Source organism: Dysidea avara, chromosome 2 (assembly GCF_963678975.1).
Source record: "Dysidea avara chromosome 2, odDysAvar1.4, whole genome shotgun sequence".
In the NCBI taxonomy this organism is placed as follows: Eukaryota; Metazoa; Porifera; class Demospongiae; order Dictyoceratida; family Dysideidae; genus Dysidea; species Dysidea avara.
Window position 1 is genome coordinate 34,502,763 of NC_089273.1, and position 12,072 is coordinate 34,514,834.

General features: G+C 37.7%; 1 protein-coding gene across 2 annotated transcripts in view; it reads left to right on the plus strand.

The window, feature by feature from the left end:
• The window catches only part of LOC136247139 (uncharacterized), a 142,643-nt gene that overhangs the window by 117,105 nt on the left and 13,466 nt on the right, over positions 1 to 12,072 (plus strand). For both annotated transcript variants that reach the window (XM_066038765.1, XM_066038766.1), the window contains one exon: positions 443 to 638. In XM_066038765.1, the coding sequence (XP_065894837.1) occupies positions 443 to 638 (196 nt within the window). The remainder of the gene's footprint in view (positions 1 to 442; positions 639 to 12,072) is intronic.

Here is a 12,072-nt window from a genome sequence, read left to right on the forward strand (position 1 = left end):
AGAACTTTTTTACCCTGGAATTTAAGGGGGCCACACTCTTTTATACAGCTTGGCTGTTTTGGTTTAGATTTACTTTAGATACTAAGTTTTAATTTTGTAATTATTCTTTTCGTTTGCTGTACACCTAATTGTTCCTTTGTTAGATATATGGATACAAGTGTTGTCCAAGGACTCACATTATTTTTTTGAATTTTAAATTTGTTCATCGTCACCATGATAGTGAAAAAGTAAATAATATAAAACAGAATTTGAGGAATTCACAACAGGGACGGTGTTTTGTTCAGTTAGTCACAAATGTGGTTTATTCACAATAATTCAGTACCACAGAGTTTGGAAGGTTGCTCATGCATCTCATCACAATTTTGTATGTTTATAATATTTCAACATTGTCTCCTTCTTTTAGTAGCAGTAGTTCATGTGTACCAATTTTTTGTGTCTACAGCTTAATTTTACAATAGTAGAAATTGACATGTCGAAAATAAAAGAGAGACTGGAAGAACTAAAAGCAGGCATGGTTATTATAGAACCATTAGATCTTGACCCTAACAACCTGACATCTATTGACAAACTTGATGAAATTGGAATAATCGACCAATCTAATGGTTTATACTTTAAATCAGCCTCCTGTTGTGTTTGCGGTGAGCAATGCATATATAAATTTTAAAATATGGGAAATAGAGATTGCTGTAGAAACAAAAGGGACAAGAGTCAAACAAGTCAGCGTGTTAAACTGTTCTGGATCTACAATGGAGTACAGAGGTCAATATTCTGACTTAATGGTTACTGTCTGATGGTTATCCTTTTATCATAGGTTATTAATAAGTAGAAAAGTTCTGACTTTTTACTTTTGTTTTTTTTCTGTGAACTCTATTCCCCATTATGTAAATAATTTATATGTTAGTTATGATTACATAACAAGATGCTGTTAGTGCTTAATAGTTGCACAGTGCTAAACGTGTACATCAGGTCAACCAGCTATGATTTTGTAACCAGCTGGAAGCTAATCATCTATTCCTTTCCAAATATTAGTGTGTTATTTCCTTGTTATTCAGGCCCATAGCCAGGGGGCATTTGTGGGGTTTTGAAGAACCGCCCTCTTGGAAAAATGTCCACAATTTTAGCAAAAAGGTTCACAGTTTTACCAAAAAGATCCACAATTCTTGTTTTTCAGTAGCAAAAGTCCATTAGCTACAGTTTACTAAATGTCACTAATAAGAAGCTAACTTAAGTGCTCCGAGTAGCTCATTCAGTGCTTGTATTAAATGCCAATGCATTGCAAGATCAAGATACCCTTATAGAGCAGTCAACCACTCTAATAGAACAATTACTGTAATAAAATAGTCACAATTACTTTTCTGTATGTAACTACTATTTATTTACAAAAACATATGTGACTGTCTCTGGAAAAACTGGTCTTAATGCCCATTTAAAAGTATAGAGAAATGCTGGTTTTATATATTCAGAATGTTGTGGTTTACCAAGGATGGTAGCTACGCGCACCAAAATTTTTACAGATTTTACAACAATTTATTACCCTTCAGATCAACTATTGAAGAAGCAGTCAACAGCAAAATTTCCTGCCATTTTAGTTTTAACTGAGGTTGACTGTATCAGGCAAGTTCTAAAAAGGGTCAAAGATGGGGGCCTGGAAGGCAGACAAGAGGCTATTTAAAAAATTAATGAGGAGCATGTTGGGATGAATTTGGCCAAGTTATGGTTCACTCAGGGCTTGAACTAGCTACATTGAAAGGAAATTTACACCACAGATTATCATCCAATATCATGGAGCTGTACAGCCACACACAGAGCCTTCTCCTGGTTGGCCAGGGCTCAATCAAGGCCCCAGACCACTCATACAGCTCACCACTGTGCTTGAACAAAGCAGCTAGCAAAAGCAAATCACTTTATTCTGGTCGACTATGACAGTGAAATTTGATAGTACATTCATAAATCTTTGCGTATTTGTGAAAAAAATTGAACTTCCTGTCTAGAGAAATAAGATCTGTTTTTGCAGATCCATTCACATATTATTGAGATTGCCTAAACTTGAGCTTTCAGTAAAATATTAAAATGTTGATGGACAATCCCTCCATGCAGAGCCCATGAATAATTTAACTCCATACAATGATGATGTGTAAATTTCATGGTTTAAGACTTCAGCTCCACTGCCCCTGTCAGAGTGCTCAATCTTTCCCATTCTTATTCACTGTGACATTCCAATAATATATTATAATTAGACACATGCATGTGCAGACAGTGTATTACAGTAGCAGTAGAGATGTTTTTCCAGATGTCATCCACACAGTTGGTCTTTAATTAACCTAAAAATTGTTTTTATTATTAATATTGATTGAAATTCCACTAAATTAGTATCTATTTTCCAAATAATTTCCTGAGATGGGAATGCCCCAGATCCCCCTAGTTTCAGCATGCTTTGCATGATGGGTGCACACACCATATTATAATCTGAATCATGCCATATGAAAAGGTCCACTTTTCTTCTAAAAAACTTACCCAGATAAACGTCTGGCTATAGCCCTGTTATTGAACTGCTTTGCACTTTACAGCTTTGATCTCCCTAACTATAAGTAGTGTATTTTTATGCTTTGGTCAGAAACTGTTTATGTGTGGCTTCTGGTTGCACACATAGGTATAATATTATCATAATAAAGGGTAAGTAGAATTCTAGGAAAATGGGAACAGGATGGAAACGGAAAGCGGGAATGGAAACGACCAACGGAAAATGCCTGATGAAGGTTATCATGTCAATATACGGGTTAGATTTTACAACATGATGCTTCTTTGTAACATTGTTGGACCCTTTCGCACTGTTCAGCTAAAGCGATCGAAACTCTCTAATAGAGCAGTCACCGTGCATTAAAATACTCTACTAGAACAATCAAGAATTTTTTGTAAACTATGCGGACCTTTAAACCTGTGAATGATGGAGCAAATATGGCTGGCAAAGATTAGGTATGTAGACTAGCTAAGTCATCAACACTGACTGTTAACTGTTCCTTTAAAACTATAAACATTTTAAAAGATTCAACACTGAAACATGCTTGAAGAAGTTTGTGAAGTATTCTATATAGACTGAAGACAGTGTCTATATAAGCTATGCATTTACATGCAGCTTCCCGATAAGAGTTATGTATGATAACGTATGCTGTTAGCTTGCTTGTCAGCTCCAAGACTTGCATGGCTGGTCTCATATGGCACACACTAGCTATATCATCAACACTATTTAAAAAACTGAAATAACTATACTCCTTGAAACCATACAAAAGATTCAACAATTAAGAATGAAGAGATTTACAAAGTATTCTAATCAATTGACAGTGTTTATATAAAGATGTTAGAAGGTGTATGGCTGCAACCTTGTCAAGATAAAAGTTAGGTATGTGATAGATACAGTATGTGTCAGGCTGATCGGTGACTCCAATGAAGAGGCTGAGGGTTGCCAGCTCTAGTACAATGATTCTCAAGCTTTCAATACTAAAAGGCCCCTGGTGAGATACATGGTTTACAAAACATTCTGTGACTGCTCTATTAGAGTATTTTAATGGACAATGACTGCTCTATTAGAGAGTTTCGATCATTTTAGCGGAGGGTCCAACAATGTTACAAAGAAGCATCATGCTGTAAAATCTAACCCGTATATTTACATGATAACCTTCATCAGGCATTTTCCGTTGGTCGTTTCCGTTTCCGTTTCCGTTTTCCTAGAATTCTACTTACCCCATAATAAATGCCCACCAGGGGCTACATGCTAATATCTATTACAACTACACATGATACCAATCGAGTTATTCCTTGAAAGTGTCTGTCAGAGATAAGTATTGAATAGTTGTTCGTGGTAAGAAAGAGTACTTGTAAACATCAATTCTTGTTTGTAAGTGAATAAGCTTGAGGGGATGGTGGAAACAAGTGTATCATACCTAGGTTGCTAGAGGTGGTAGAGAATGATCAGGTATGATTATTTACTTTCTCAAGATTTTGAATAGCAAAATAAGTCAAGCCATTGTCCTTACTGGGCCATTCAAGGTACGTCAACATGTCAGTTACACTGTCATACTGTTGCTGACTAAATCTAAATCACATTTTATTCAGGAAAAACAAGTGGCCCAATGCTGGATCATTTCAAGTGTGTTCATACTAGTGCTGTAGTAAGGATCCCAGATGACTGAACGATATTCGATATATAGTAATAGTCGCTGTAAAGATAATCTTTAGTATTTTTTTGGTGTGGTGTGCACGGTTCTTTTTGGTAACCCAATTTGATTAGCTTTAAGACAAGTAATTATAGTTGACTTGGGGATCCCAGGATAATCTTGAGTATGACTAAATAATATTATTATTCTAATACTATATTCAGTGCAATTTTAGACATTTTCTATGTGAAGCTGCTTTTGCTATGGTATAATTTTACTTCTAAGATGTTACATTTAGGAATATCGAACTCCATCAACCTACTGCTTGTTCACTTGGTCAGAGAGTTTAGATTGTTCACAGAATATGATGGTCATGATCAGTTAGTGTCTATAAGCTTGCATTTTCTGCAAACAAGCAAATTTCACTTTTGATGTTCATAGCAATATAATTTAAACAGAGTACAGGGCCAAGCATGGGTCCTTGAGAGACACCAGATGTAGATGATTTGGAACCTTCAATTACAACTTGTTTATGAAAAAATGATTTTAGCTAGTCTAGTATGTTTCCTCTAATTCCATAATAATCTAATTTGTATAGGAGTCTTGAGTGTGCTACTTTGTCAAAAGTTCAATATTGCAGCATCATTGATACACAGGAAATCTAGATCGAAGCTATGCAATCGGTATCAGTCTGTTCATTACAGTTGCTCATAGCAGGATGCCATAACATTCCAACTTTACCCCTTTATCTGTTCCTTGGCTGTTAATGGGACACTTTGAAGAATGGAAAACTGCTCCAGCGGCAGTGGCACTACTGTGGCAATTGTAGAACAACTCTGTGATGATTGTAGAGCAACTGTCGCAGCATTCCAGTTCAGCTCCGTTCTGTTGACCAATATTTCCTAGCATATGCAACAATTTCCTTTTCCATTTAACGTACTCCGATTAGTAATTTCAAATCAAATCAAATATTTAAATCAAAAATGAATTAATAATCATTCCACATCATGTCATTATCAGAATGCTTTTACTGTAGAGATGCACCATTTGACTGAAAGCAAAAAAATTTTAAACCATAAGCCAGAAACAGAGAGAATGCACTGCCTTAAACAAACTGTGGTAACTTTACAGACAAAGTTCCTATGAGACGTGGACAATTGTTCCTCAGAAACACCAATTGCCCACTGATGTTATAGCTAGCTGGGTGGGCTATTGGTACCATGTCACAAGGTGCCCATTTAAACAGCATAACCAGGCATTGAACCTGGAACCATTTGATTACCAGACCCATATGGCTATGTTGCCTCACCCATACATGCCCACTACACCACACACACACATTCTCACAATAGGTGCAACTATTAAATGGTCATGTCTACCTATGGCCAACAGTACACTAATAAGGTACATAATAGAGTTAGTGAATATCTAGAACAGGGAGACTTCTGTGAATGTGAAGACACTTAATGTCACACTTGAACCTTACCCATCATGTGAGGGTCAGTTGGTATTTGTTTTTCCTAGCAATACATCTGCATAAAGTGGTTCCCCACTTAACATTAGATCCCCATTTATACAACTGGCTTTTATCCATTTGGGACACATTAGTTGTGTTGGGACCTACTTGACATTGTCACTATAATGAGGTGGTCTTATTAATGGGGTTATGAAGTACATGTTAGCTATGTTTGGGACCTACACTATACTTAACATGATCACCATCTTATCTATTGGGTTAAACAAGAAGGTGTGGCATTATTTTTGCAGAACACAATCTGGATTTGTGTAGGACAAAAAAACCCCTTTTTTTCAAAGTCTGCATTACTGCAGCAAGTAATCACAGCCTGAAATACTAACCTGGTAGTCAATACTTTATCAATACTCGGGATTTGCTAAAAAAAAGAATAACGGGATGACTTTTCTGTATGGCTGGTTTATGAACATGAAGTGTAAATTACTTTACTGAAAGGAAACTTATTTTACTATGTCTGAGTTTCTAGTGCTCACACTACCCGTTTTTATCATTGCTTTTTCCCTACAAAAATGGTTTTTCCCTACAAAAATGGTTTGGTGCAATTTTAAGACCACACCCCTTCATTAAACACTTCTATAAGGAGGCAGTTATACTATACCTTGTACTTCCAAAATGAAGCCAGACTATAAATGTTCTAGTGTTGACACTTTTGAGCCAATTTCTCCCTCAATGTCATTATGCAATGCTCTCACCAACTATCATAAATACAGTAGCAATTCCTGAAACACATTAATTAGTAGTTGAGAAGATGGACTAGACTAGCTCACAAGACGACTAATGAAGGCACAGCACAGTGCAACACAAGTGAAACACAGGCACAATGCCTATTCTACTGATGATAACACTACTCCATGAGTTTCTAATTGTTTGATGTGTCTAATGTGTACCTCAAGTTGACAGTTCTCTATACTAGATAAGCACTGCCTTTGCTCATGCTATACGGGAAATATAGCACTCAAAGAGTCTCAAGACAAAATATAGCACTCGATTTTGCCTCGTGCTATATTTGTCTCTCGCCCACTCTTTTCGTGCTATATGGAAATATAGCACTTGTGGCAGTACTTTATCTAATACATGTAATAGTAGTTGTAACATGAGCATGAGGGCTTTGCCTAATATGTATGCCCATGTTAAGCTAATCTAATCAAAAACAGCCAAGCTGTAAAAAAAGGTGCGGCCCCCAAAAAGGCCATGGTGAAAAAAGATGTGAAATCCAAGGTGGCGGCCAAGAAATGGCTGTGATGGTAGGTTAATGGTAAAAATTTTAATAACGACAATTCAGGTGAATTTGATGCCAAGACCAAGTGGCACAAAATTCACCTGAATTGTCGTTATTAAAATTTTTACCATTAACCTACCATCACAGCCATTTCTTGGCCGCCACCTTGGATTTCACATCTTTTTTCACCATGGCCTTTTTGGGGGCCGCACCTTTTTTTACAGCTTGGCTGTTTTTGATTAGATATCACTTCTTTTTGTATTTGTATACTGCAAAGCCTATAGCTGGCTTTGGGGCTTTTTTAACCCATGTGTTTTTTTATTTACCACAGGAAGAAGAAAAGAACTTATAGAAGATTTTTAATACTTCAATTATTTTTGATTTTATTAGTAATTATACAAATTATATACATATATTTATTACATGCCCATTATTCCCCACAGGATATTTTTTAGCAGCTGATCTCTCTACTGGGTGACTTAAAATATAGCTGAACTATATACAGGATGGTTTCTTTGTAGCTGAACTCTCTACAAGATAAATTCTTCTAGCTGATTTCTCTACAGGGTGATTTGTTTCTAGCTGAACTATCTACAGGTTATTTGTTTGCAGCTAAACTCTCTACATCCATGGTGGTTTCTTTGTAGCTGAACTCTCTACATGATGGTTTCTTTGTAGCTGAACTCTCTACAAGGTGACTTCTTCTAGCTGAACTCTCTACAGGGTGATTTCTTTGTAGCTGAACTCTCCACATGATGGTTTCTTTGCAGCTGAACTCTCTGCAGGGTGACCTCTTCTAACTGATCTCTCTACAGGGTGATTTGTTTCTAGCTGAACTCTCTACAGGTGATTTGTTTGCAGCTAAACTCTCTACATGGTGCTTTCTTTGTAGCTGAACTCTCTACATGATGGTTTCTTTGTAGCTGAACTCTTTACAAAGTGACTTCTTCTAGCTGAACTCTCTACAGGTGATTTGTTTGCAGCTAAACTCTCTACATCCATGGTGGCTTCTTTGTAGCTGTACTCTCTACATGATGGTTTCTTTGTAGCTGAACTCTCTACAAGGTGACTTCTTCTAGCTGAACTCTCTACAGGGTGATTTCTTTGTAGCTGAACTCTCCACATGATGATTTCTTTGTAGCTGAACTCTCTACAAGGTGACCTCTTCTAGCTGATTTCTCTACAGGGTGATTTATTTCTAGCTGAACTATCTACAGGTGATTTGTTTGCTGCTAAACTCTCTGCATGGTGCTTTCTTTGTAGCTGAACTCTCTACATGATGGTTTCTTTGTAGCTGAACTCTCTACAAGGTGACTTCTTTTAGCTGATCCCTCTACAGGGTGATTTGTTTGCAGCTGAACTCTTTAGGTGGTGATTTCTTTGTAGCTGAACTCTCTACATGATGGTTTCTTTGTAGCTGAACTCTCTACAAGGTAACTTCTTCTAGCTGATCCCTCTACAGGACGATTTGTTTGTTGTTGAATTCTCTACATGGTGCTTTCTTTGTAGCTGAACTCTCTACATGATGGTTTCTTTGTAGCTGAACTCTCTACAAGTTAACTTCTTCTAGCTGATCCCTCTACAGGGCGATTTGTTTGTTGTTGAATTCTCTACACGGTAATTTGTTTGAGGCTGAACTCTCTACATGGCGGTTTCTTTGTAGCTGAACTCTCTACAAGGTGACTTTTTCTGGCTGAACTCTATACAGAGTGATTTGTTTTCAGCTGAACTCTCTACATGATGGTTTCTTTGTAGCTGAACTCTCTACAAGGTAACTTCTTCTAGCTGACCCCTCTACAGGGCGATTTGTTTGTTGTTGAATTCTCTATACGGTAATTTGTTTGAGGCTGAACTCTCTACATGGGGGTTTCTTTGTAGCTGAACTCTCTACAAGGTGACTTTTTCTGGCTGAACTCTATACAGAGTGATTTGTTTTCAGCTGAACTCTCTACATCGGGGTTTCTTTGTAGCTGAACTCTCTACAAGGTGACTTCTTCTAGCTGAACTCTCTACATGGCAGTTTCTTTGTAGCTGAACTCTCTACAAGGTGACTTTTTCTGGCTGAACTCTATACAGAGTGGTTTGTTTTCAGCTGAACTCTCTACATGATGGTTTCTTTGTTGCTGAACTCTTTACAAGGTGACTTCTTCTAGCTGAACTCTCTACAAGGTGATTTCTTTGTAGCTGAACTCTCTACATGATGGTTTCTTTGTAGCTGAACTCTCTACAAGGTAACTTCTTCTAGCTGATCCCTCTACAGGGCGATTTGTTTGTTGTTGAATTCTCTACACGGCAATTTGTTTGAGGCTGAACTCTCTACATGGCGGTTTCTTTGTAGCTGAACTCTCTACAAGGTGACTTTTTCTAGCTGAACTCTATACAGAGTGATTTGTTTGCAGCTGAACTCTCTACATGATGGTTTCTTTGTAGCTAAATTCTCTATAAGGTGACCTCTTCTATAGCTGAACTCTTTACATAGTGTCTAGTTTCTAGCGGATCTCTCTACATGGTGATTTGTTTGCAGCTGAAATCTCTACAGGGTTATTTGCTTGTAGCTGAACTCCTTACATTGTGTCTAGTTTCTAGCTGATCTCCACAGTGTGATTTGTTTGTAGCTGATCTCTCTACAAGTTGATTTGTGTGTAGCTGATCTCTCTGCAGGTTGATTTGTTTGTAACTGATCTCTCTACAGGGCAATTTGTTTGTAGCTGAACTCTCTATAAGGTGATTTGATCTCTTTGCAGGTTGATTTGTTTGCAGCTGAACTCTCTAAAGGGTGATTTGCTTGTAGCTGAACTCCTTACATTGTGTCTAGTCTCTAGCTGATCTCTCTACAGGGTGATTTGTTTGTAGCTGATCTCTCTGCAGGTTGATTTATTTGTAGCTGAACTCTCTAAAGGGTGATTTGCTTGTAGCTGAACTCCTTACATTGTGTCTAGTCTCTAGCTGATCTCTCTACAGGGTGATTTGTTTGTAGCTGATCTCTCTGCAGGTTGATTTGTTTGTAGCTGAACTCTCTAAAGGGTGATTTGCTTGTAGCTGAACTCCTTACATTGTGCCTAGTCTCTAGCTGATCTCTCTACAGGGTGATTTGTTTCTAGCTGATCTCTCTACAGGGTGATTTTTTTGTAGCTGATCTCTCTGCAAGTTGATTTGTTTGTAGTCGATCTCTCTACAGGGTAATCTGTTTGTAGCTGAACTGTCTATAAGGTGATTTGTTTGTAGCTGATCTCTCTGCAGGTTGATTTGTTTTAGCTGAACTCTCTACAGGATGATTTGTTTGTAGCTGATCTCTCTGCAGGTTGATTTGTTTGTAGCTGAAGTCTCTACAGGGTGATTTGTTTCTAGCTGATCTCTCTACAGGGTGATTTTTTGTAGCTGACCTCTCTTCAGGGTGATTTGTTTCTAGCTGATCGCTCTACAGGTTGATTTGTTTGTAGCTGAAATCTCAACAGGGTGTATTGCTTGTAGTTGAACTCCTTACATTGTGTCTAGTTCCTAGATGATCTCTCTACAGGGTGATTTGTTTGTAGTTGATCTCTCTGCACATTGATTTGTTTGTAGCTGAAGTCTCTACAGGGTGATTTGTTTCTAGCTGATCTCTCTACAGGGTGATTTTTTGTAGCTGACCTCTCTTCAGGGTGATTTGTTTCTAGCTTATCTCTCTACAGGTTGATTTGCGTGTAACTGATCTCTCTACAAGCTGATTTGTTTGTAGCTGATCTCTCTGCAGGTTGATTTGTTTTAGCTGAACTCTCTACAGGGTGATTTGTTTCTAGCTTATCTCTCTACAGGTTGATTTGTGTGTAACTGATCTCTCTACAAGCTGATTTGTTTGTAGCTGATCTCTCTACAGGGTGATTTGTTTGTAGCTGATCTCTCTACAAGTTGATTTGTGTGTAGCTGATCTCTCTGTAAGTTGTAGTCGATCTCTCTACAGGGTAATTTGTTTGTAGCTGAACTGTCTATAAGGTGATATGTTTGTAGCTGATCTCTCTGCAGGTTGATTTGTTTTAGCTGAACTCTCTACAGGGTGATTTGTTTCTAGTTTATCTCTCTACAGTTTGATTTATGTGTAACTGATCTCTCTACAAGCTGATTTGTTTGTAGCTGATCTCTCTGCAGGTTGATTTGTTTCTAGCTGATCTCTCTACAAGTTGATTTGTTTGTTGCTGATCACTCTAAAGATTGATTTGTTTGTACCTGAACTCTCTGCAAAGTGTTTTGTTTGTAGCTGATCTCTCTACAGGATAATTTGTTTGTAGCTGAACTCTCTGTACAGTGATTTGTGTGTAGCTGAATTCTCTAGAGAGTAATTTAATTGTAGGTGAACTCTCTACAGGGTGCATGACTTGTTTATAGCTGAACTCTCTTCAGTGTGACTTGTAATGTTCTGAATCTCTACAGTGATATAATTGTAGCTTAATTCTCCACAGGGTGACTTGCTTCTTGCTGAACTGTCTATAAGATTAACTGTTTGCAGCTGAACTCCCTACAGCATAACTTGTAATGTAATAGAATTCTATAATGGAGTTAATAAATTAGCTGAATGCTCTATTAGGGTGACTGTTCTATTAGAGTATCTCGATCTCGCATTTGCTACACGGAGCTGGCTTTCGAATCATAACTCAGTGGTTTGTAATCCCATTCTTCTATACTACTGCAAGGACTTTCTATGAAGATTATTCCAGCTATACACCGATTTTCAGCTCATTGCTCTTAGCGGTTTGCCTAGTAGGCGTAAAAACTAATACTTTTTTATTACTAAAAATCGATCGCGTAATTGTGACACAGGTTGGGTTTTGTGTCATATCTCCGTGATCTTAATCTCGATTCCTTTCAAACCACCAAAAGGCACTCCTACGATGGTTACTCCATCTACATATCAATTTTCAGCTCATTCCATGAAGTGGTTTACCCTGTAGGCGTGACAACAAATCGATTTTGTTTTACGCGAATAATCGGTCATAACGCCTGAACCATTCATCGGATTTGCACCAAATTTGATGCTAGGATGCGCCTTTGGACTCCCTTTCTGTGTGCCAAATTTCAAGGCGATCGGAGCACGCGTTTGCGTTTTATAGCAATTTTTGCAAGTGTGCGAAAAGACGAAGAAGAAGAAGAAAAAAACGAAGAAAAAAAAACGAAACTTTGTCCGCTTATATCTC